Below are 26,933 nucleotides of genomic sequence, written 5' to 3'. Positions count from 1 at the left end.
AATGTAAGTTATGTGATTACAAGAGGGGCTACAACTGATCTGAAACTCAGCTATGTTTTTTTAGGAGAGACATAACTACTCCCCCAAATATTCAAAGCAAAGAAGAGGTTGTATTTGCTCTGAATCGATGGACTTCACTGCTTGTTCATGGAGAAACCTTGTGGCAGGAAGGCACTGGAGGGTGGCCCACAGCAGGAGGAGGGAACTGAGCTCGGGGGGAAGGTCATTGTGGAGCTGGGATGGAGAGTGCGGCCGCAGGGCCGGCAGAGGGAAGGAGAAAGGGGGTTGATGTTTACATTGCTGTCCTGCTCTTACAGCATCCCTGCTGATCGACCACAATAGGAAGGGCACGGGTATTAGCTGTTGTGCTGCTTTCCCGCCCTGCTCCTGGGTGAGCTGTGGGCTGGCTGGGATTAGCAACAGGGCTGGCACTGGAAACAATAAGAGAAAAATAGAGTGGAAAGGAAACTGATATGAGAGGTTGAGTGCACAGCGATCATCACAAAGATGATCTCTGATCAACAGAACTGAAAGGAGGGTTTCGGAAAGAGCAAGAAAAAGCAGCCAAGGTAGAAAAATGGTATCTTTTTAAAGTGAGAGCTCTGGAATATATTCAGCTCTGAAGGCTTATATGTCAAAGCAGTGCTGAAAAAACATAAACAGCAACTGCAGGGCCTGGTTTCCTCCTGCCCTTCTCCTTTCCCTGGGAACAGGCAGTGGGACAGGGCCAAACCAAGGGCTGGCATCCCTGTGCCCGGCCACAGCTCTGCAAGGCACATAAGGGTGCAGTAACATCCATGATTGTTATGCCCACCCTATCCTTATTAGTATGCACCTCTTTGCACTACTTAATTGCCTCCTGCTGTGGCCACTTTACTTTCTTTCCTCACACAGAGCAAAACTCCCCAGTGTGAGAAACCCCTTTTTGCCTGCCTGCCATCCACCACGACCTCTCCTGTGGAGGATGTTTGTAGCAGCCCAACACCTGGCTGGGATGGATTAAAAGGAGGTAGGGGAGTTATTGCTTCTGTTGTAGTTCAGTTCAGGCTTTGCTGGTCAGACTGCCTTCACCAGGGAGCAAGTCTGGGGAGAAGAAATCTGACTGCATAAATTGGGCAATCTCCGTACAAACAGCACAGTGATCACCAGAGAGAACTAAGTGTCCTGAGGCACAGAGCACAGCCCCCCTGCAGTGCAATTTGAGATGGATATCCCCATAGCCGTTTCAGTTTAGATCCAGCAAAAGTGGCATAGACTTCTCCTTTATTTAGACCATACACGTAGTGGTTTTTACAAAACCAGCACGAATCAACACTATGCATTCCAATGTGGTACAAATACAGTGGGGTGTGGTTACACTCAGTTTGGTTTAGATCAGTTTAGACTTTTATTCAGTTCCCAGATCTCACTTAAACTCTTATTCAAAAAATATTGAGCAAGTTTCTGCTCTTGCTTTTACATAGTCCACCCAGGTTAGCTTCCAGGTGCATGTAGGAGACTCTGTAGGGATGAACCTACACAGCTCACTCCATAGAACCGCTATCAGCATCTTAAAGGTAATTTAACCTCTCCAGTATACAAAATAATGAAAGAGAATAACTCCTCTAACTCCCATCAAACTCCTCTGCTACACAAATTAGCAAAAGGCATACATTCTTTACCAGGTGTTGCCTGTAGGCAAAATTCAAACTATTTGGATAACTGACAGTGAACTAGGCAGATTTTCCTAGGTACACCTAAGAACAAAGTCAACTTGCATTAAGAGTTGGAGTGTGCTAGTAAGAGGTAATATCCTCCCTAAAAACTCAAGTCATAAGATCTGCATGGTTTGGTCAACAAACGTTTGGTCAACAAAGGAAAATGAATGTTTTGTTTTGTAAGTATATTTTTTTTCTGCTTGCCAAGACTAGCTCCCAGCTGCCCTGAATTTGTCATTCACCAGATCTTTAAGACAATACCCAGGAACCTGCTGCTGATTTACAGAAAACAAGCAAGCAAGAGCTTGACAAAAAAGCATGTAGGATTTTTGGTACTTATAAGTGCCACAGAACGATGGAAAAACTCGTGCAAGGGAGACTAGATGTGCTTAAACATAGCATTTACACAGTATCTAATTTATTTATCATGCTTAAACATAGCATAAGAAAAGGTAAAACTTTCACATTAATGTCATACCTGAGTCTGAAGTTTCATCATGTCAGCTTCAATTTTAAGGTTGGATTCATTCAGTTCTTTTATTTCCTCATCCAAGTGTCTTATTTCTTCATCACTCTCAATACCTGTAAATAGTTGAAAATAACAATGTCAGATTTAAAGTGTCCATATGTAAATGGATGTATGACTAACAAACTACATTACCTGTTACTGAACAAGGAGAAGATAACAAGTATTTCACCAAATGTTTGATCCTTAAATTGTCTTTTACTTTGCTTTTACTGTCAAAATTATGTCCTACCTGTAAAAGATCTATAGGACCTGAAACACAGAAGAGGCTATTCCTAATCCTTGAGTTTCACAATTCCTTTTATTTTCCCATTGCAACATGCAATTACAAGCTGAAGGGTACAGAAAGGAAAAATTGCCCAGAAAGAGGAAAGTTTATCATAAAATATAAGGCCATTTTTGCAGTGTTTGGGTATGGGCCTTGGGTTGGGTTTTTTGTTTGTTTTAAAAAAACATAACAGCAACCCTTCTCTTTCAGAAAACACTCCAGGATAACATCTTCACTGGTATAATTGCTGACTTTAATAAGCTCATCTGTACTTGCTTCTGATCTTGCAAGAACTTCTGTGGGGCCAAACCTCTGTGCAGAATAACTTCAATAACCAGAGCCTTAGTTATACCTGATAAATAGTGAAGTTTAAGTAACAGCAAAAACAAAATTATCAGAAAGCTAACAAGCATTATAGAAAAAAAAAAAGGAAGGTAGATTTTTACATTCCACCAAGTTAGATAGAAAAAAAAAATAAAAAATTCAGCTCTTTAATAGAAGTCTTGTCCTGAAAAATACAGAGCAGTTACAGCTGCTGGCAATACATGTCGCTCTTTCTGCTTAGGATCACTCTGAGACGAACTCTGCCTGGAGATTTGTGCCACAGTTGTTAAAACCTAGAGCCCTGAACTGAGTCTGCTGGGGAGCCAGCTTGGGAAATGTGTAAGCAATAACACAGCCGTTTTGCTCAGCAGTAAGAGGCTAAAGACTAAGTTTCCTGAATCCTGGCTCAATGCTCAACTTTCTAAAGCACACTGTATAAGAAAGGAGACTCCTGCACATTTCCCCCTGTAACTATTTGGTAATTGTTGCTTTGCACTTGGGTTAGCAAAATTACCTAAGCACTGCGTAGATACTAAACCAGGTAGTATTCAAGTTAGGGAGATGAGTCAATTTCTGACCACAATATTTCTCCCTTCTCACCTTAGTCATTAGCTAGCCAAGTCCTCCTAATCTGTAACTAATAATTTATTAATAGCAACAGTATTGAAAGCATATCCAAAAAAAAAAATAATGCTCTCAGACAAGAGAATACCCTCAATGTTGGTTTATCGTGATGTAAATGAGAATAATTTTTTAATCTCTCATGCAAAGATTTTTGTTATTTAAGATTTTTTATTACTAGAGACAACTGAAAGTAGTGAGAATTAATGCCAGAATGGCATAAAGGGGCATAAGCATAAATGGGAGTCAGGGCCCTTCTATCTAAATAAATGTCATCATCTTTTACAAATCTCCTTACCGCCACTTGCTTTAAGCTTGATAGTCATTAATTCTTCTGAAATTTTGCCCTTTTTTATGGTTTGTGCATTCAGAGGACAACCAGACAGGCTGAAACGGATAGGAAAAAAAACATTAGCACCCACTTGAAAATGGCAACAATCCTTTCAGGCGATATTATCATGCACTTGGACAGACCTCTGTACCTAAGGTCACATCAGTATCTCCATTATAGTATAGCTTCAGGGAATGACATAACTCATAAAGAGCCATTTAACTGTATATTGTAGCTTGAAAATTGGTACAGAAATCTCAACCTATAAGTAAACAACTCAAGCATATTTCAAAGTAATCAAAATAGCAATGGCAGCTACAGTTATGTGAAGATGCATTTACAGAATTCTTGAAGTTCCAACACTTATGAATTGTTTTTATTGAGGGATTGTGCTCCAGAGGAGAGGGACAGTATGGTCCTATGAAATGGCAAGTTTACTATCCCAAAAAAATTTAATTAATAGGATGATTGCCATGGTGCATAATTATTGGATCATTTTGTTGATACATAATAATGATCAATACAATAATAACTCTGGATATACCCTGTAGGCTGTAATAGCTTTTTAGAATGGTTCTATTATATAGTCAGTTTGCTTTTTAACCACTGTTCACGTTAAATTACATTTTGCTATTTCAAAGCTTACAATTTCATCAGCTGGTAATTATCTGAGGCAATTTTTATAGCCCACTAAAGGGCTAAGATGAATTGCACTGCCTTAATACTATCTATATAAATAACAAGGAAGAAATACCCATATGCTGAAGAACTGGCAGAAGGATTTGTATTCAGATGTAGCCAAGTAAGGAGTGAAGGAAAATTTTGTTCCACAAGAAAATGGTTGATTTGTGTGTGTGTGTGTGTGTGTGTGTGTGTGTGTGTGTGTGTGTGTGTGTGTGTGTGTGTGTGTAAAAATTGAAAACAAAAATCCTAACAGACATGGCATTTCCACACAGAAAAAAAATAATTCAAAAGCAAGCAAGCTTTTGTTGGCTTAGCTAAAAACTATACAGGGAAAGATGCTAGTTCTTCAGCTCTAAATTACTGCTTATTATCTCTGCCCAGAGCAGATAGCTAACTGGAAGATTGTCTCAAAGCCATGAGTTACTTGTTAGGTTTCAAATGTCCTAGGAAAGGATATCATATCACAAAGCTATATTTGCTTGTAACATCTTGAGTGTTATTCAGCCTTATGTAGGACAGAAGTCATCTGTACTCTGAGTTGCAGCCAACTAAAATACTATTTATGCTACTTGCTTAATTAGCTAAAATTTACACTAGTGTCCTGATGTAAAGACTTTAACAGGGGATGTAGATCATAAAATTAGGATAGCATTGGACTCTGACTGAATTTATTCAAGTCACCTTAGACATTCTTGTATTGCAAAAGTTGGTTCAGAGTGTTACGAATATAGCAAAGGAGATAGAGAATGTAGACTTAATTCCTGTTAAAGATAGAAAACTAAACTTGGCAGATATTAATTCAGATATTATAGCCAGATTCTTTGAGTAATATTGATTGAATACAGTCAGGTTATAGTAGTGTTGTCACAGTGATAGCTGGTGTTTATTGTTATTGGTTATATGTGTGACTCCTTCTTTGTAAGGTTAATTTTCTTTGTAAGATTGCCATAACTTCAAACTTTTTAAATCCATATGAGTTCTGCATGCTTAATGTTTTTATGTGTGTCTCTAGCCGTTTAAATACAAAGTTTATGAAAACAACATGAAATTAATGCCGTTAGGCTAAAACTTTTCTGGTGACATTTAAATGATATTTCCATTTTCTTTTAAAGATGTGCAGATACAAATCTATATTTCTCTAGGAAAGAACTCTATTTAATTTTAAACTGTGTAGGCACTGTGCTAATCTGAAGACCTAGGAAAGTCATGCTGCAATGGGAACATAGAAAAAGACATAAAAGTTTAAGTCTCTCAAAGTAATTCTGTTTTGTATCACTCTAGCTGCAATGTAAACCATGTTGCCATTTAAAAGACTTCAACACAGTTTATTCTGGCTCTAACCTCACACGTTGCCAATTCAACAGTGGATTGTTAAGGAAAAATGAGAAGAGAAAACACAAAGTTATACCTTCTGTGGGTGACAAAAACATTATTAACATGACCCAGCCCGTTGCAGCCTGGCAAAGGACAGTGTGGCAGCTCTTGTTTGTTCAGTTTCCAGGATAGTGAAGACCCATTGACGGGACTCTCCTTCTGTCTCTTGGCAGCCAAAGGACAACCAGAAGCAGTGCGATGAGAAGTGTATTTACCTGATATGTGACCTTGGCCATCACAGCCTATCACTGGACATCTACAGAAACACAGCAAAAGAATCCCTGTTTTTGCTGGAGAGAGCAGACGAGGACAGTCTCAAGAAAGTCTGAGAAATTAATTCCAGCTGCCTCTGCTACTTTGCATTAATGGATTTAAGACTTGGTCCCTGGTGGCACACTGTACCCAAGCATCCAATTCCTGACAAAATGAGTTATGGAGGTTCAGTTGATCTTAAGATAGGGTAATTTAAAATACAGTTGTAGAGACTAAGAAAAAACATTCATTTAGATAGTTTTTTACTAGAAAAAAAATCAAAATTCTATTACAGGCAATAAATAACACTTCTTCAACTGTATGGAAGGTCAACATTCTCTCCTCTCTATCTAGGTTTCTGGTATGAAGCAGAGGGTGGGTTCTGTACCTGGAAAACTTGTATGCAAACCCATGCAAATATTTGCAAAGAAAGGATATGGATTTTTTTGTGCTGCTCTGTCAGCATTATGCAGTTTCTCATATTAAGCAAGTATTAAGGACAACATTGCAAGCAACTTAGTCTTCACATTTATATTCTGGTAGTTATCATTTACAGATTTTAATGGAATGTGCATTCAAGCTGGGGATGTAGTGAATCTCTGTTGAATTTCCACTTTAAGTGAAATTCTAATTTATACATAAAGACATGAGACTTACGTATATTTAAGTCGTCTGGGATATATTTTGAAAGTATCACTCTGATTTAATTAGCTGACATGATTCACCTCAGGCAGTAATAATTTTCCTTCATTTTGCCATTTTTTTTCAACTGGGTGGTACTTTCATATTTAAAATATTCTTTAAAATAATTGGACCAATGCAAACAGATATAGCAATCCTTCCTCACTGTTCAGTCTCCTCAGTGATGGACTCCACCTGCTTCACTAGAAGCAGAAAGACTTGGTTTCGTTACAGCTCTAGGCACTATTCTCACGTGGTTCAGATTAACTGGGTTATCTCCCTATCATCCCTCGTCCTGAACTTTTACGGGCTATTTACCCCCCTCCACTGGTGGTGGATCATTGTTTCCGTACTCACTTAAGTTCAGGATCTTCTTTTTCTTCCTTGGTAGGAGTCACTTTGATACCTCCTTTCCTGGCACGAGGACAACCAGATAAGCTGAAAGAAGCACACAGAATAAAAGCCACCTGCTGCTAGCTGAGAACCCTGAGCACTGCATCCCCATGTGATGGGACGGGTTTTACCTTCTGTGGGATGCATAGTTCCCTGTTACGTGGCCAGAACCATCACAGCCAGGTGTTGGGCACCTATGGAACAATACAGGAAGCTTACAAAATATGGCCTCAAAGATTTTTTTTTTTTTAAATGAGCAGATTCTTTTTTGGGGGGGCTTTCCTTTTTTTTGCCTTTTTTTTTTTTTAATAACAGCTTTAGTAAGGAATGTGAAATATATTGCATATAATGTGTAAATTTAAATAGTTTATAACACTGTTTGCATCAAACATTTTTCCTTGTACAGAATCAAAGTTACAAAAAGAAAAAAATGCAGCTTGATATTGATAGATTTATAAATTTACTGCTATGTGTTTGTTTGTTTGCTATTTTTAAGATGTTTTCAGGTACAGATATAAATAAACACTTTGCCACTATTTACAGAAAGGAAAATGGAAGCAGAGAAGCAGTTTTACTTTTGAGCATCAGGAGATGATAGCCAGAATTTGAATTTAATAATTTGTATGTTCTAGCACTGTAAGCATACCACAGGACCATCTCTATCTAGCACATGATTCAATTGAGTTTTCAGCTGGGCAATTGGATTATGCTTATGTCTCATAGTTCAGGGGTTTCTGTGTGTGTGTGCAACAAACAAGTCTTTCCGAGTATGAATGTTTAATACTGAAACATCCACACAATAAAAAGAAGCAAAACCTGCCTGTTACTGTGGTTTTACCAGTGGTCTGGCAGGGTGGGCTTCTTGCTTGCTGTTCATACATGAAGAACGTGCTCCAAAAGCCAACTGAAGTCAGTAGGTCTTAACACTAACTTCTGGAGCAGGACCTCACTGGTAACACTTTCTATCTCAGAAGTTCAGAGATTTTTTTCGTTTTTTTTTTTCATTTAGGCTATTGTATGTTTGTGAGGTGGTTTGATTTGGGTATTTTTTCAGAGAAGAGAAACACACCTCAGCATACAAAGCAGCACCAAAAATATTTAGCTTTATAAGATATGTCAGCCTTTTCTATGCTTCTGTATTATACAGCACAAAGTTCTTATACTAAGCACCCCTAAGGGACTTTGAAATGCTCTGATTTTTACAGAGTATCAGAGTTACAGAAAGAGTTGTGCCAAATAATATTGTACTGAACCATTAAGGAAACTTTCATTTTTCAATATGCTCTTAAGGGCCTCAGTTGTTACTGAATCTTTCCTGACTTAAAGTGATGAGTGATTTCATCTAGTCATTGGTAGGCTGCCATGGAAAACACCTACAAACAGAATTGTAATAGCACATCTGAGTATGCAGGTGCATCTCTTCACAGATTATTTAAAACTAGTTTTCTGCGAACAATTAATTTGTCAAAAATCTGATTTCTTTTGGACATGAACAAATTTATGCATTGATTCAAGCAGAATCCAGCAAATAATTTCAAATGAAGAAAGGGGTGACTTTTTTTTAAAAGATAATGTCAAAACATTTCATGATGACATTTTGTGAACAAAATATTTTGGCAGAATGACATGCCTCGCACTGACAGCAAAGGTAAGGGTGTGGGTTGCAGAGTGCCAAATTTGCTCGACTGTATAGCACTGAATGTTGACCTATCTGAGTGTGGGACAAGGACTGGGCACAATGTCAGTGGAGCAGGCAGCAAGGGCAGATGTCTGGAGAGTGTGAATGCTCACAAGTAAATCCAGAACACCTGCCAAATACCATGGAAATTAATTTTGGCTACTTGTTTTATCAGATGATCACAGATAGAAGAGCTGTTTGCATACACTGGAGGTGGACTTTAATTCAGTAAAATCTCTTTGTGTGAGACATTCAGATCTGAGAGTCTGAGAGTTGTGGACTTAAAAAAAGACACTGAACTAAATTTTAAATCACTCATCTGTATTTACCACTTCTGGCAGCAGACAGATTTCACAACCAGATTGGAATACAAGCTATTCTTGAGGTCATTAAAGATTCGAGTCTGAGTTATTACAAATACTGATGGAATTATAAGGTGATATTTCAGGTGGACTACAGACAAATCAGTAAAAAGCTTCATTAGCAAGACTCTTAAGCTTGACCACTGGGTTGGGTTTTCCAAATATTGGTTATATCTTTGTATCGATTGTGAAATTCCACAGCACAAGATACATCAACAGTGTATTGCCTTACAGTCAGTAATACTCTTGATCTTCATCAGCTTTTAACTGGCTGATGAGTTTGAACTGGTGCCCCAGCCTAGGGAGTTGTACTCTGTTATGGATTCCTGTGCAAAGCCAAGAAAATCAGATTCATGTTGAAGGGCCAGAGGCCTCAGGAGGTCAAAATAAAAGATGTCAACTCTCAAGTGGGCGTAGGTTACAAATTCTTTTACAATTCTTCCAAATTTGTTCTTCAGAAATAAATCTCTCAGTGATTTCATATTCATATTGCAAATAGGCATTGAGTGCCTGCTATTTTGTCCCCTTCTCCCAGAGGTCTGTTTTATCTTTAGGAAGATGAACTACAACTACATGTAAAATTTAAATACTGTGCTGCAGATCTAGGAGCATGTCTGGTTCTTTCAATCCCTCAAAAGCTCACAGGGTATGAACTGTAGTTAAGGCAAACCTATTGAGATCAGCTGAGAAAACCATTAACTGAAATACATCATGCTGCCTATGGAATATGTATCAATATCAATGTTTTCTGTGAAACCTTTCTAGAAGAACTGCTAGAATGCCTCCTAAAAATTGACATTTAACCACTGTAAAAACTTGTCTAAGGATAGGACTAACCACCTATTTCTCAAAGTTTCTGAACTTTGTAAATATCTCTCTAAAGTACACATTTAAGATTCTTTAAGGCTTGATTAGCCTTTGGTGAAATAGGATGTCAGCCACGATTATCCCTTATAGCTTTAAAATCTAAAAGTCATCATCAAGGTCAGTATGTTTTAAATTGACCACCTCAGATTGCTCTAAGCAGCAAGAATCCTCAGATAAAATTTTCTTGAATCTGACTCAAAGGCCCAGTTTCTGAGCAGATCTTCCTTATTTCCAAACTGTGGATCACATGCAAGCCTTGTATCTTTGCTGGCATAGAGATTCATAATTAAAGCCAAAATCATATCTTGATACTGGCAAATTAAACATGAATAACATTTGGAAAAAAATACACAGCTTTTTCATATTCATGCTTAACTACATGAGGGTACTTTCCTGGCCTGATTCTATGAGCATTTATGCCCTCTGCTCACATAGCAATACTGAAATTAACTATTGATATCACCATAGTATTCTATACAGTGCAAGCATGACTGCAGGTTTTGGCATAAGATTTCTTTTAGCCAAAAGCAGAGTTTTGTTCAAAATTTCACCTGAACTATGTTTCCAAGAAGCTAAAATAAGGTGGTACATTTGTGGAAAATAATTTTATTTAGCACTTTTTCCTTTTGCGAATTGTCTGTGAACAGATTTTGATTTTTGCTCTTTTTCTAGTTAATTGAAATTAAATGCTAAGTGCGTTATGCAACATATTTCTGTCTGTGAAATGTCCATGAACTTTGACTTTGTCTTTCACAACTCACTTATTATACATGGCGTACAGTGTGCAGTTTGTCATTTAAGTCATATGCTGTTGCTCCTCTTTCCTTATGGCATGACCAAAACTCTAGAAGCTTTAGTGGAAAAATAACCATATTGGTATGCAAATTTACTTATTCACACATGAATGGAGGGGGGGTGGTGGTGCATGAGGAGCAACTATTCAAAATATTTGTGTGAGTGTCTCTGTATGGCAGAAAGCCAACAAAAGCAGGGACAAATATACATGACTCAGCAAATTACTTCAAATTTGTCAGCATTTTCACAAGTCAGTTCCTTGCTTCTTGTTCTGCTCTTAGGAAACAAATTGAACCTCAATTTTATACCTTTTGAATCAGTCGTGTCAAAAAATGAAGCATTGTGTCAATCTGCCAGTTTACCTACTGGCTTTGGGAACTGCTTTGGACAGTTTTCTGTATAAATGGCCTTTCTTTGCCAGTTTGCTGCATCTCCTGTACATCCAATTCCATAGATACCATCAGTTCAGCATTTCATTTATAATTCAAGTTGTCAGACTTAGGAATAAGACCACTAACATTTGATCTGGGGAAGATAAACACTGAGTCAAATCTAAATGTAGTTACTCCTGCTATTAACACCATTAAAAAGCATAATAGTGCCATGATCAGATTTATGTTATATCTGGACAAGGGATGAACCTAAAGGACAGAAAGGACAGTCATGGGATTCTCCCTTTTTTTCATGCATTCATGAGTTTTTCCAAGCCATCTATTATGGGGTCCAATTTACAAGTTGCAGAGGGAAAGCTATGAAAGAACTCTAATTACCCTTTCCTTTTCCCCACATCCTTATTGACGAAGCCAATTCATAACTAGATGACTGGTTGCCAGTGCCTCTCTTGACTACAGATTTTTGAAATATTCATATGTCCCTATACATCTGTCTATATAGCAGAGCCTGCACAGTCCTTTTGTAAGTGACATTTCATGGTGAGAATTATGCCAGCACAAAATCATATGACTTGATGTCTGCTTCAGTGACATTAAACTCATAGTATAGGGTAGTGAATAATAAAAAAATTATTTGCAGTAATTCTAGTCTCATTTTTAGATTTATTCTAAATAGATTTATTTCTAACTAAATAATTCCAATTTATTCTATCTGGATCAGGCTGAGCTGTTTGCCAGATCACTCTTACATGTTAGATATCTTCTATTTCTCTCTGATTCAGAAGTACTGGGAGAGCTGCATCTCTCCTAGTGTTACAATTTTTTCCCCCAGGTCCTGGTTAATTCATGAAAATGAAGGGGTACAAGAATGAAGAACAACAAATGGAGAAAAGTAAACTTTATTTCACTCAAAAGCTTTCAAACCAATTCACTTCACATTTCAGACAAATATTTGACATTGCTCTCAGAGCATTTCAAATAACATAGGGAACACATTGATTGAAGGTAAAAAACAATAACATTTGTGCAATTTTCAATACTTACTTGAGCTCCTGAGAATTAGCAGCCATAAGGGATTTTAATGTCTTGTCAGCTAACGGGCACCCAGAAACACTGAAAAGAAAATTCTATGTGTAATATTTTACTAAACCAAAACATTTATTTTTTCCTAAAACATCAACCTCCAGACAATCTATGACTTATAATGTGTAAAAAGATACTCTCTAATATATGCTCCTGGCAAAAGAGGAGCACCCAATATAAGACTGTGGTTCTTAAATAACTGGAAAAAATTATCTAGTTAGGGACAAAGGTTTTTAGCCCCCGTAAAACTTAGCATGAGGAGGCAATAGTACACAGAGTCCATCTTTTATGTTTCGTACATGAAGGACAGGTAGAGGATCTGGTCCACGTGGTTGGTAAAAACAGAAAATGCTTCCATGCTGCTCCCAAAGGAAAAGAAGGAAATTATTGTTGCAACCCCTAGGTTGACAGTAGGCTATTTATTCTGAGGAAAATATTTAACATCCTCAGGTTATAATAGCAGATCTATGAATTTCAAAGCCATTCATAGAGAGAGATGCATAAACCTCATTTATAATCACATGCAACAGCATCTGTGTAGAGACTGCTTGTACACTTAGGGAAATGCAAACTTTACTAAAGGACTTATCTGCAAGTCTCAGCTAAGAAATGGAGCTACACTAATAAGCATATGCTGCTTAACTCTGCATCAGTGGTTCGAGTCCAAATGTTCACAAATATAACAAAATCAGGAAAAACAGCCACATTTCTGTATGGATTATTTTCTGCAAATTACTTTTGAATACTTATCTATGGTTAGTATAAAAACGTTCAAAGATACATTAGCCAAAAGCAGCTCTATTTCCTGTTCTAGGCTTCCTGTTGTTTCTTACCTGCGGTGTGAGGCGTAGTTTCCTGTTACATGACCGCTACCATCACATCCTGGAGTTGGGCAGCTATTCAAAGAAGAAGCAATGAGAAATTAGAGTATGTATAGTACACCACATATATCACCATACACAGCAGTGAATTATGTAATGATCCTTAGGGCAATCACATTCGTCATTACACATTTCAACACTATCATGACACTGCAAAAAACTAGCAAAACTTCACTTCTATTTTTTAAATATTATTTGAAGCACAGATTAAAAGAATTTTTCCTATTTCCACAATGCAAACAAGTCAAAACCTTATTTTTTATCAATGCAGTGTTAAACCATCCTGCTTTGGATAGATATTTTGGTTACAATGTGGGTTATTAAAAAGACAAGTTCATTATTGTTAAGAAATTTTGACAGCAATTCATAACGTTAGTGCTGAAGTTTCTGATCTGACCTCCTGTATAACACAGGCCAGAGGACAGTAATATTCAAAATAATTCCTTGACTTCTGACTAAAATAAGGGACCCTCTTTAGAAACACATCCAATATTTATTTGCTGATACAAGTGAGAAATTTGGTGTTACGGTTGCTTGCAGAATGGAAAGCACCTCAAGCTGACACAGGTGAAGCTCAGAATGAGCACATAAGTTTTTCAAGATGTTTCACAGTTGAACTGAGAAGTGATACAAAGGTGGTTGTTGTGGTTTAGGAATGGTACTCCCCAATTCAGTGCTCCCATTGAGACTCTCCAAACCATGTGCTGCTCACTTGATACACCAACCCCACCCCTTTCCCCTCCCCTTACAGTGAGCTGGAGAGGAGAACTGGAGGCACAAAACGTGCACAGGTTGAGATAAGAACAATTTACTGAAAACAGCAATGAGATAAGAAAATTAACAGTAACAGCAACAATACTAATAACAACATGTACAAGATAGGCCAACAAGTCACACATGGTTGTTCAGAACTGGCATTATTCCCCCGTTCCCTGCACCACACTCTACCAGAAGGAATCCTTTCTCCTCAGGAGTGTCTTCCTTTCCCCTGCCCCTGGCAATGATGTGAGGTGGTATAGAATAATCTCCAGATCCTAAACTTGCCTTCTCCTGGCTACTGCCAAAATTAACCCTGTCCTGGCCGGAACCAGGACAGTGATGTACATTTAGCAGAACAGATGCCAAGAGTTGGAAGTATGCTTGACCTGGAGAAGATGTTAGAGCTTCTGTTTTTCCTCAGCCCTTCTTCAGTCATAACACTGAATTCATTTATCAAATTGGAATACAGTTCTCTGCAAAAGGGCAAAGATATCAAGAAATGCAACTTGTACATGGAGGGTGAGGTGAAATAAATATACCTTTGCACAGTACTTTAAAACATCCTAACACTAATGCTTATAAAGAATGGTTTTATTTCACTGGGCATATGGATAAAAAGGGCAAGCGGGTGCTGTACAAAAAATGTTAGCTGGTTCTCCATGCTAATGAACAAGGGATGTCTGAGAAGCTCACCTGGCTATTTTCTCTGAGTAGCAGAATGTTAGGAGGTTTTTCAAATCTGTAAAAAAGCCTTAGGAAGACATCATCCTCATTTTCACAGCCCATTTCAACCTGAGCAATGCAGTTATGGGCAACAGAATTAACATGTAAAAATAGAAAGCAATGCTAGAAGGAGGTATCGAACAACAGTTCACTGCAACTGAGCTAACCACGTTAGAAAATTTTTCTCTGCAAGTGCTTATGTCATTTTAAAAACTTCCTCATGATGGAGCCAGCTGTACTGAATTGTTCTGTACAAATTCTGAGCTCAATGGGGTCATAGAAACACAGTCTGATCCCTATATTACCTATGGATTCTTCTGATAAATTAAAATTACTTCTTGTTTAATTTTCTGCGCAACTACATTTTCAATACCTATTTCTAGTCACTGTTTGAAAATAATATAGTAAAACCACTGTAAGCTGATCAATGCCCTAGTATGTTATTATTGAGGAGAGTAGAAAAGTATTTTACAGACATCTCAAAACAGGTCAATATCACAAAGAAATAAATATTCCAAAAGAAAAGCCATTAGTCTCCAGCAAATAAACTCTCAGTGATTTTTGTATGCATTTGTTTTAGAAGAAGAGGCAAAACAAACTTGACCTGTAGCAATTTAGGTCATGAACTACAACTGCAGATATAATGTGGTGAGTAGACAACATGCAGACTGCATGACATGAGGTGAAAGAATCACTCTTCACAGCAGCTTGCCCCAGGGAAATGTAAATTCTAGAGACATGGTCAGATCTAACTGTTTCAGTGCCACTGAGTCTGGAGAGCAGGACACAAGTTGCTGGAATGTGACTTGTTTATTTGCGGGTGAGCCTGCAGTGATATGTTATAGACTGTCATTACTAAGTGATGCAGACCTCACTTTTCTGAAGAGACCTATTCTAGTTTGGGACAAAACGTACTAAAAATGGTTGTTGAGTCCTAGTTGACTAGTACAGTGAAAACTCTGCGTTGATATCAAAATGATGTTGACATGAACCCAAAGGGATTTTCTGAAGAGCCTAGATGAGATTTTAAAAAGTGGCCAGTGTTAGGGTCAATTTTATGAACAATTTAGCTTGGAACAATTTTAGTGAGCAATTTAAACTGAAACAAGATGTTGCATGCAGAAAGATTTGATAGAATTTATTTTCAGTTTTAGATAGGAAAATTTTGGTAATTAAGACAGAACAAATGCATCTCAGTACTTGGGAAAAGAGAGTATTAACCTATTCACCTGGAGTGTGAATTTGGTCATCCACTGGATTTTTGGCAGGACAGAATAACTAACTCTTCTCTGAAGGTAACAGATGAAGGACATAAACATAGATTTCCTACATGTTAGAAAAAAACCTGGGACAGTTTCTATCTTGTATTTTGTCTTTTTATGAACTCTACATGTTTCCTGTCTGAGGAACCCTGACCACTTCGATGCAAGCTCTCACCAACGGATCTGTAGTGATAATTGTTCAATTAAAGTTTATTGAATTATGTCAGCATAAACAGAGCCAATCTGTAACATGCTATGAAACTGTGTATTTTGTAGAAGGAGCCCACTTGTTACCTATCTATCTGAAGAATTAGTGGCACTCAGTATAATGTCAGTCATGAATCTGTCCAGACATCCAGGCGTACCCTGGCTTGCCTCAGCTCCAAATCTCACGTCTATCCAGTTGCACACCCGAAATGTGGAACTAAGTACCTGCAGGGAACTGTGCAAGTCTCCCTGCTCAGCTCCTACAAATCTACTCCAAACCAGAAGTCAGAACAACCATGTAGTCAGTCTTTACCAAGGCAAAGGAAAATGTGGCACTTTTGGTGACTCACGTTATGAGTTCCTTTTTGAGATCTCTTGAATGGAGCTTGGGTTTAGGACTTGGTATGGAGACATCTCCTGGATACTTCTTTTCCTCCATATTTTCTGGAGAGTTCACTGGATCTTTCTGAAATATTAGATGAGAATGTGACAAAAGGTTTCTCTCTTCAAGTCGTCCCATGCGTTCAAGAAATAATTTGCCATGGCAAGAAGAAAACCTCTTGTAAAACTTAAAAAAAAATTAAAGAGAAATTAAAAAGAAATGATGGAGACAAGTTAAGAAAGCTTAGCACATCATAGTTTCAGGTTCTAATAGGCTGACTTCTAAAAATGTTGTGAAAGGATTTCTGAAGGCAAATGCTGGTTTAAGCTGTACATAGGGAAAATTGAGTTTCAATTTATAAAATGGTGATAAAGGCTAAAGAGAAGTACATAGAGAAAATAAAACCGGTTGTTGAATATATAGAGGCAAACAAGACTTTGGCAAGTATGTTCTTGTTTTTTTCTGTGTAAGAACATCACTGAGTTTTGTATACAGTTGATATGAGGACCGTTGTACTGTGAATTATAAAACTGCAACCATAAATTTTAAAGAAATTACTGTTTTACGTAAGCATATGTAAATGCAAAGCTTTTTAGATCCATAGAACGGAATGGCTTGTTATCTTATTCAGAGAGCAGATTCTTGTTAAAATAAAAATCATGAGAACAAAACCACTTTGAAGTTTTCTTAGTAGGAGGCTGCTAAGGGTAGTTCTTGATTTCTACTAGTTGTATATCAAAATTATCACTGCTGCTGGGCTGTTTGGTGAATGTTATAAACCATGAGCGTTCACTCCCTTGGGAAGGCATTTTGGGAATTTGGAGTCCTGAAAGGAAATTACATTTTTATTTTCTGAAAAATCTCTTTGATCACTTCAAAATAGCTTGGTTTATACTGTTTTGAGACTTAACGCCTTCAATTATCATTATTCTTATGAAAGATAAGTATTTCCTTTCTGGAGGGATGCTGTGTGGCTATTTTATCATTCAAGAGTTCTCTAAATCCTATAGCATCAATTATCAAACCTCTATTAATCCCTTCTGGGACTTCATGCTGGTTTTGTGATTCCATTCCAATACCCAGATAGGTATTGCCCAGAGATTACCATCTGTGGGAGCAGAAACTGCTGCCTGTGGTTGAAAGGAGAAGGTCCCAGCTCCTGCTAAACTCATGGGGATGATGCTCTGGGATTGTGCAGCTGACAAATGTGCCAGGACAGAGGGACAGGGATGTCTGCAGAGCTGTTAACACAGAGTGGAGGGCTGAATAGAATCTGGACTGAAAATGGAGATACTGCCTAATGGGACTTGTAAGCTCTGCAGGGGTGTTTCTTCTGATAAAGCTTCCATATGGTCCTCAATTCTGGCAGCTCATCTTTGTCTGTTTGGAGGCTGGATCCTCAATATGACTTCCTTCTGCTTTCTGCTATTGGCTACCTACAGTCTACTGAAACTCACACTATCCATACATATAGAAACAATACCATATTATTGCTACATCGACTACTACTGATTTTTGCAACCACATTTGTGGGGTTAGTTTGTTTGGGAATAATCTAATCTGCTACAAATATAGAAAGTAAAAATAGATATGTTCAGCTTTTCTAAACACTCTTTCACACTAATTATCTAGTAATTATTTTAGATAAATAGAAAACCCTTCATATGTCTCAGGCTTTTAGAATTTTATTTCTAAAGGAAAACTTCATATAAGGAGCATTAGAGAAAAAAACTATGAAAGGTCTTGACAAAATGTTAGTACAGAAATAATAAATGATTGAAAGTCCTCTAAACATGGAAACTAAAATGTTAAAATACAAAACTGGAAAAATGGATGTCAGCTTTGTTCAAGATTCAAGAAACGTCAAAGATGCTTTTCCAAAGTTGAGTTAAATCTTGGTTCCAGTGACGTATGATGGTGGTTTTGCCCCTGCAAGCCACAGAATGTGGATTTGAACTCCTGACTACTGCTGTCCCCAAGTTCTGACCTACCTTTCTCACAAACACATAATTGCAAGCAGAGATCATCACCAGTATAAGTTACTGTAAAATCAAAAGCTCCCCAAAGAAAAAACAAAATGGTAACCCTCTGTTGCCAGCTGGAAGGGATCAGATGTCAAAATAACTCCAAAAAACACAGGTAAAATGGTTTCCTCTTAATTTAATGGAGGTTGAAGAATGCCACCTTATCGGTTTCCTGTCTAACAACTAACTGACAGGCTATATCTGCATCACTGAACTGAGGACCAATGCTGTGTTTCTAAAAATTCAATGCATGCCTTGGCTGGATCCTAACTGTGTATCAAAACTGGGGCCCACAACAGCCTCTTCCGCTACTCAGATGTAGAACTGAGAGAAGTCTGGAGTAGGTTGTGATGAAAAGACCCCTCTGACACTCCACTGCGATCCTGAGCTGTGTGATGGACCTCAGAAGGCACCTGCAGCACACCAGAGTAGCCACAACTGTTTGGGCTGCAGGATATATTAATATTTTCATATATGTAACTTGTGTTCTTTATCTCACACGAAAGATATCTCTTGATCTTTTGCTGGTGATGGACCAGGAACTTGTGTTTGTTTGAGTTTTTCATCATGTCACTGTTTGATACCCGTTGCACAGACTAGACCAGTGGAGAATTATGTATATCAAGGCTTGACAAAACGCTACAGTATTGCAGTTCACAGCTTCATTTAATGATGTTTCACTGAGTCATTTAACAAAAATAAGATTTCACAATGAAAACTAACATGAGTACTACAGCCACCAGTATAAGTGACACTAGAGGGTTTAGAATTGAAGTATTTTCATTTTCTATACTGATTTCTTTTTCAAATCTTAATAGTAAATTTCCTGAATTGAGTTATTAAGATTTGTAATTTTTTTAAATGGATAGCTATACGCACATAGATACATACATACATAAGCATCAATAGTTTTATGGTAACTCCTCTTTTGAAAAACAAAAAATCTAATAAGGAACAAAGTGTGAATACAGTTTTTTTCCAGTTAACAACCCTTAGTATATTTCCCAGAATGAAGGAGGTATATAGACATTTAAACAGGTGACTTCTTCAGCACAGTCTTAGCATCTTGGGGACCACTTGATATCACTCAACAGCATGAAATCTTCAGATGTGTAGAAGCTGCAAAAGTAGCACAGTGCAAAGGAAATGTAGGCAAAAAATGCCAAAATTCTGCCTTTCTAGGACCTTACATCATTAAATGTGGCCCAAAAGGGGTTGCATTTCTGAAACACAGAAGATCAGAAAAAAAGATCAAATATTTCTTGATCCTCTGCACTTAAGACTGAGAGTAGAGTATCATGTCTTGGCTTATGTGCTTCTCCAGCTACTTAGCTTAGATAATCCTTTGGGAAAACACCTTTAGCATCTTCCACTTTCTGGTGTATTAGGTGATGGTTGTCACAGCTAATCAAGTCCAACTGTACATATAATTTTTTCTTTTGCCATTTGAATGGATTTATAGTTAAATGCTATCAAAAATCTAACAAATTCTAGACTAAAGAAAAATCAGAACCAGACCCATTAGTCCAAACACCACTATTTCCTGCAAAGAACATGTGTATATCCGTGCATGCACACCAAAGAAAGCAAGCAATGATACTCCATTAATGTACAGATGGAAGTTTATATTGATTTCAGCAAAGACCAGAACATAATGGTAACATGAATAACAGATAATAGCATCTGGCACTTTTAACATTTTTAAGCCCTGAAATCTTTGGAGAACTGACAGTTGAACTAACTGACAGCTCTAGTTATTTCTCGGCGCTTTCCTTTTGGAGAGATTTTGAGCTTTTTCCAAATTCAGATTTTTTTTTTTTTAAGGGGGCATCTGGACAGGCTATTTTGCTGAGAAGGAGAGAGACAATATTTTCTGGAAATTACCACCAAAATTAAGCAACTGTTGTGCATATGAACCAGATAACAATGAATTAGAAATAGATATCATCAGTCATTTTCTTTGCATGAGGATAACTGCCAGTCTTGATTTTGAAAACAGAGCCTCTGGCCCTGACATCACTGGACATATCAAGGCTCCCTGGGATGGCAAAAGCTCACAGCAGAGATCTGGGGCCAGATCTTCAATTAGGGACAAACTATACAGTGTCAAAGCACTGAGTGCAAGGGGCAGCAGAGCCTGAGTGCATCAGGCCATTATGTCCTATCATGTTGTTTAGTTGCCTCCAGCTCCTTGTGCTGGGCAGGAAAACAGCCAGACACCCATCACAACCTTCCAAAAGCCAGGCATGGGTGGGGGGCATGTGGAGGTGCTCCTGCCTTGGCTCTTCTGCTGAGCTGTGGTGGCAGCAGGGAGAAAGAGTGTCATGACAGGCCCCCTGCCAAGTCTGACACCTATTGATCCCCTGCAGCAAGGCAGTCAGTCCTTTCAAAGCTTGCTCCTTTACCAGCATGAATGGGGAAGAGCCTGAGTCCCCAGCCTCCTACCTCATGTCAAACCCATTCCAAAACCCTGATATAGGGATTGTGCTCTCATTGGTGAGCTAAGAACCATCATTAGCCCCAAAGAAGAGACTGCAAAGGGCTCTTCAAGACAACCTAGCCTTCAAGAAGTGTAAGTTTTTTCAGCAGTCACATTGTAACAGACTACCCAGTGCTGATTGACTTTTTTCTTTACACAACTGAATTATCTTCTAATTTCGGGTGGTTTTGGAATTAAGGCCTGGATCCCCTAATCTCAGCCCTAAATACTAAAAGCTAGTGTCAGTTTTGATATTTCAACAAAAGGTAATTTCATAATAAATATAATGTTCAAATGCTATTCTTTTGTATATAAAACCAAATGGGGAGTAAAGTATTTGAGGCTGTATAAAACCTCCTAACTGGACATCTTTTAGTCTGTTTCAGAAAGCTATAACGTAGGCTTGTCCATGTTAATTACCAGGATTTTATCTTATTAGGTTTTTAAAGATCTGGTGGTCCCTTCCTGATTTAACAAAAATGCAAGCAGTCCATATTCTGACAGTCAAGCTCAAGAGAAATTAATAAATCCAAACTTGCTAGCAGGATAGAGGAATACAAAGGAAAGACTGAAGTAGATTATGCTGCTTTGTTGTCAACAAAGGGTAAACAGATATGTAAGAGCAAAATAGAAACAAAACCAAAATCAAGACAGTTATCGAATTGGAAGTGGCACTCTAGAAGATTAGTCATAGAAGTTTCAAGTTGGAGATCTAAAGTTTACTAGAAGAGATTTCTTGAAGTATGTTAAATGTAAATAAAAAGTTTTCCACTGAAAGAATATTGCAGGCAAGGTTCTAAGCACGTGTTTTAAATGCTTAGATTATGAGTTATCTAGAATTATGAAGACTTGGTGTGGAAAAACTGCTTTTTGTTTCAGCATGAAAGAACTGCCTTGGTTTGATTTTGTTTGTTGGGGTTATTTTTGGTTTGTTTTTCTTTTTTACCCAGTGATCCCTAGTCCATTTGGGTGTATGTGCTACAGGACTGAGCCATTGGAAACAAAATTTAAAAAGCAATCTCTAATGATGGATACTTTTGATTCATTTATCTTAGAGACTTACAGACATTAACAAGCAGGCTCTGAGAGAAAGATTTTTCAAAGTGAGTAATGATTTTTTGTGCCATATCCAAGAGACAACTAAACCAGCTCAGTGTTCACAAGCCTCTACCTGTGGAAATTGATTCCCTTTAAATGCACTAGATGGTCCCTAAGACCATCATATGGTCCCTCATTCAAGGGAAAAAGTCATTCAGAAACTAAAAAAATACCTCTTTTTCTTCTTCTTTCCTGCCATGGGTCTTGCTGTAGTTGATTGGTGTATCCCAGCCTTCCTGTTCACAAAGAGCCTGGTAGAAGGCTGCATTTACCAGGATGCTGCTTGCTTTGAAAGGAGAAGAGGAAGGAGTGGGAAGTGCTGTGCTGGAAGAAGTGAGAGGCATAACTTTGTCTTGGCTGCGATTCTTTTTCATGCTCAAATCCAGAGTGCCATTTTCATCCACTTCTATCTCAGCTCCCTGACATGCAACAGGAAATAGAGACATGTTTAGATATGGACATGGTAAGGCTGTAAAATAACCATGTGGTGCTTTTAAAGGATAAATATAAATGCACGCTTTTATTTAAATTTATCTGAATCTAAACCCAGCTTTTCGATTTATGTCAGTTAATGTCCAACTCTTAGGCAGACTTAAGGGTAGCTTCAGTAATGGTGTCCTGCATCTCAGCTTAAACACAGTAAGTAGAATTTAAATAAGATGCCTTAAACCATAACCTATACACCCTAAATCTAGTTTTATTTAAAAAAAGTTTAGCTTTAAATCTTCTTGATCTTTTCACTCTTACAGAGAACTATGACCCCAATTCACAGTTAAAAGCATTAATGCATTGTTTAGGTCATCAACAGCATTACTATTATATATCCTCCCTTCCCCCACACCCTGGAAACATTACAACATCTGCATCATGGGGGGAAAAGGAGGGGGGAAGAAATATGTCTAAAAGTAACACAATAGGAGAAATTTTCACTAGGGTTTTCTACATCACTTTAGATAACATTGCCTTAATCATAATTTGACTAGGCCACTAAGGCACAGGTATGTACTGAGACCACTTGAGTGACAGGTACAGGAGGATCTTGAGGAGGTTCTCCCTGACGGAGACTATCTGCATGAGTTAACAAAGCCTTTGCTACCTGGAAAGTACAGCAAAGAGCAGCCTCTAATTGCAGAGGTGTGTGCAGTTTGGGGGGAGACACAACTTCTCTTTCCAGTCTGTCAGAAGCTCTTATATCAGCTTTTAGAGCAGCTTCTGCTCACAACAAGGGGCAAGTGATGCTTGGCTGTATAAGAACAAGAAAAGGAAACCTCACTATCCTGCCTCACCCTGCCTGATCCTAGAAAAAGATGACAATCTCCTCTTGAAATGATAAAAAGCTGCTGAAAGTGTGGCTTACTAATGGAAGCAACAAAAAATTTCCCTTCATGCTCAATATGTTATGCTGTATATTGACAGATTTTTTTTTATATAGGGATGAATACAAGACTAGTCCTTGCTGTTGCCAACAATTACTGAAGTTAAGTAGGGTAAGAGATAAAAGGTGGCTTCTAGAGGAATACTCGGTAGTCTAGTTCAGTGTGTTGCCCTGAATAAGGTGGAAAACATTTAAAGACCATGGAGATAAATAGCAGTGTCCTACATCTACACATAGAATGCTTTAATTAACACTGCTCTTTGCCTTCCTGTAATTGCCTTCACTACTATTTTTCATTTGTATCACCACAAATCTCAGATAACACTTGGGAATTTGGGGCTAGATATGGTAGGTGCTGTATAACTGTAGGAGACAGTTATATAAACAAGATTTCCTACCTTAAGAAATTTAAAAGTAAACTAATAGTGTAAGTGAATCACCTAGAAGTTGTGTTGTAAACAGAAAAGAGACAGGTATGTCCAGGGGGTAAGTTTTTCCATCTTTCTTAGACCTCTTCCTCAGGAAGACACTGGCAGAAAGAGTCTCTTTCTCTTTCTTCCCAATAAATATTGCTGGGGTTTAATGATTAGTTAACCATTTAGTGGTTAAAGATAGGACAGTGAAACTTATCCTTGCTCAAGGATCTTAAAAACAGTTGCGGTGAAACAGGGAATTCTCCCCTTGTGCTGAAAGTGTGACATGGCCACTGTAGTTGGACTACGGGTGTAAGCTTTCTTCATGCAGCCCTATCTTTTATCACTACCAGTGAGGACTCATTTAAAGATAAATCTTTTTAATCAGAAGGAAAATTCTGGTAGAAGATAACAGTTTAGGGCCCAACAACTTCTCCTCACTCAGACAGCCTGACTCCATTTTGTATCCAGGAGCCCAACACAGATGCCCACCTAGACCGAAGCGCTACCAAGCCATCTGCTTGCCCCTGGTTCAGAAACTCAGACACCTCTTATGTTTGCTTCTCCTGCATAACAAAGTTCCCATTTTCAATCACACAGCTTAAAAAGAGAGATGTTTTATTATATTTATGGGAAGTAAATACACTTCTAATATGTTCATACTAAGACGCTTTGGTTATATCTTTCTACCCCTTTTTAGTAAATAGTTTAATCTCCTGTGATAGTTTTAAGCCCTGAATTTGACAGTGCAGCTTATCCTGGATAATAACTTACTAACCACAACATCTTATGCCATCTGTATAATATCAAATACATTTTTATACCAGCATTAATAAACCTTAGTTACAAAAATCCAAGATATTAACTATATCAGTGCCAAGCGCACACTCCAGGATCTGACAATATAGCTCTGCCATGATCACCCTAGTGTTTTTTGGCTTCATAGCTGACATGTAACTATAGCAATGAAACAGAGCTACAGTAATCAAGTTTAATGACCAATGTAAAGTAAAATGCTAAATATTGTAGTTGCTGACATTTTTCATAATAAAAAAACTTGGGTTAAGTCTGCACAACCAACATTCACATAAAATTCCAGACCTCTGTGACAGATGGCTTAGGAAAGGAAGCCATGTGACTGGGCTGTGGTAGTTTTATAGTGCAAAACCAATAAATAGTGCAGATTCTCTGTCACTGACAAAATATCAACTACTTGGAAGGCAACAGCAACAACAAAAAAGGACAAAACCCAATCAAGGTCCCTTCCTCAATGCAACTTATCACAGAACAATATCAGAAAATCATTGTCTCTGAGAAAAAGATACCATTAGCCTCCACAAGGAGCTCTGGCTGATAAGCAGAACATTTCCTAACATGGATATTTCAAGCTTTCTCAACACTTGCCTGAAATTCATGTAGAAGTTGGGTTGTCCAACACGTACCTAATTCTAATCAGAGAAAGCTGGGTTGTGTGTTTGTGAAGTAGTGTGCAGATGGGGTTTAAGTGAGCTCACAGATGCACACAACAATTAAATAAAGTCATGGGAAAAATATCCCCCTTTGCCCATTGCAGGATGGATCACACGTTTACAGCATGGCTTTTTATTCAGAATGATATAAAAGAGCTATTGCTTTGCTGCCTTCATAACAAACTCCAAATGGCAGAGCAAAAAGAAGGAAGTCAGAGTTACTGCTCCAGTTTGTATTCCTACTCTCATCCTACCCTCCTCTCAGTATGTCTCCTTTGCTTGTTTTACCACATTTATTTTTATATTAATTTTAAAATGGAACTAAAAAGACAAAAATGACAAATGGAGAAAATGCTAGAGCAGTGCTATAACATACTGACAGAAAATGGCACTTGCTATGCTTAGCTCAGGCTTATAAAGGCTGTGTTCTCAGTGGAGGCAAGATCTTATTACTGTTGACTCTTGTGCATGTGTGAACAGGCCTATATTTATCCATTTATCATGACATATTTAAAATATAGCTACCAAAACAATGTAAACTGTTCTGACTCTTCCTTAAAAATATAAACAAAACAAAGATGCAAGTGTGTCTTATTATTTCCTAACTAATATTAGTTTGCAACTGTGTAAGTCTTTGGACCCTAATTTTGTTCTTATTTACATTTACATTTACACTGGCGTAAGCCAGGAAAATATCCACTGAAGCAATGAAGAAAAATCAGTGAGTGTAAGACGATACACGGTCTCTATCCACTACAAGTGCTTTGTACTTTAAAGTCAATCTATCTCAGTCTCCTTTATTTCATGAAATAAATATTACAGAATATTTTCTAGTACTTCATTAAGTCTTGTCCTTAGAAATGTACTACAACAGCTAGGACAATAAAAGATTGTGGGTTTTTGTGCTAAATTTCTCCCAAATTTTTCCATATGCTTTTGGTCCATCTGATCACTCACAACATTTAATATTCTCCAGTGTGTCTCTAGTAATGATTACAAGTTAAGCTTTATCTCATAGCTGGATCAGAAAGAGTAAATTATTGTGTCTGCATGGATCTTATTTCAAACCTGTGACATTAGGGAGATTTGTATCATGAATTTAAGGGATTGTATGTATTCTTTGGTTGGCATCAGCCATACAACTTAATACTAAGTAAGTCCAAAGAAACAACACGATCAATGATTTTGCATTCCCCCCAGCAGTTCAGTCTGGTTTGGAAAGCTCAAAACAGTTCTTAAGTTCTGGTATTGGGAATAACTTTGAGACTTGTATCTTGCCATGTGTATACTGTGAATATAGTGAATAGTGAATAGTGAATACTATTCTTAATGCAAGTCCATCCAAAAGAGTACAATCTTTTCTATTCCCAACCAACAAAAACATGTCCCCCTGGTCCTCAGCTCTTCACACTTTAATTTAAGCAATTTAGTCCTTCTGCAGCAAATTAAAACACTAATTTGAGTCAAAACAAGAAAACTTGTAACAGCCCAGCAACATTTGAGACAGGAATGGAGTCTCAATTTCAGCCCAAA

At 37.8% G+C, this 26,933-nt stretch overlaps 1 protein-coding gene across 5 annotated transcripts in view; it reads right to left on the bottom strand.

Moving 5' to 3' along the window:
* The window catches only part of ST18 (ST18 C2H2C-type zinc finger transcription factor), a 232,405-nt gene that overhangs the window by 3,559 nt on the left and 201,913 nt on the right, over positions 1 to 26,933 (bottom strand). For all 5 annotated transcript variants that reach the window (XM_064653296.1, XM_064653305.1, XM_064653315.1 and 2 more), the window contains 9 exons: positions 22,317 to 22,562; positions 16,511 to 16,626; positions 13,162 to 13,224; positions 12,290 to 12,358; positions 7,283 to 7,345; positions 7,116 to 7,196; positions 5,860 to 6,081; positions 3,735 to 3,823; positions 2,176 to 2,279 (listed from right to left, as the gene is read on the bottom strand). In XM_064653296.1, the coding sequence (XP_064509366.1) occupies positions 2,176 to 2,279; positions 3,735 to 3,823; positions 5,860 to 6,081; positions 7,116 to 7,196; positions 7,283 to 7,345; positions 12,290 to 12,358; positions 13,162 to 13,224; positions 16,511 to 16,626; positions 22,317 to 22,562 (1,053 nt within the window). The remainder of the gene's footprint in view (positions 1 to 2,175; positions 2,280 to 3,734; positions 3,824 to 5,859; positions 6,082 to 7,115; positions 7,197 to 7,282; positions 7,346 to 12,289; positions 12,359 to 13,161; positions 13,225 to 16,510; positions 16,627 to 22,316; positions 22,563 to 26,933) is intronic.

This window comes from Pseudopipra pipra, chromosome 1, assembly GCF_036250125.1.
Source record: "Pseudopipra pipra isolate bDixPip1 chromosome 1, bDixPip1.hap1, whole genome shotgun sequence".
Classification (NCBI taxonomy): domain Eukaryota; kingdom Metazoa; phylum Chordata; class Aves; order Passeriformes; family Pipridae; genus Pseudopipra; species Pseudopipra pipra.
Note: the sequence above shows the minus strand (reverse complement) of the source record. Positions and strands in the feature narration are given on the sequence as shown.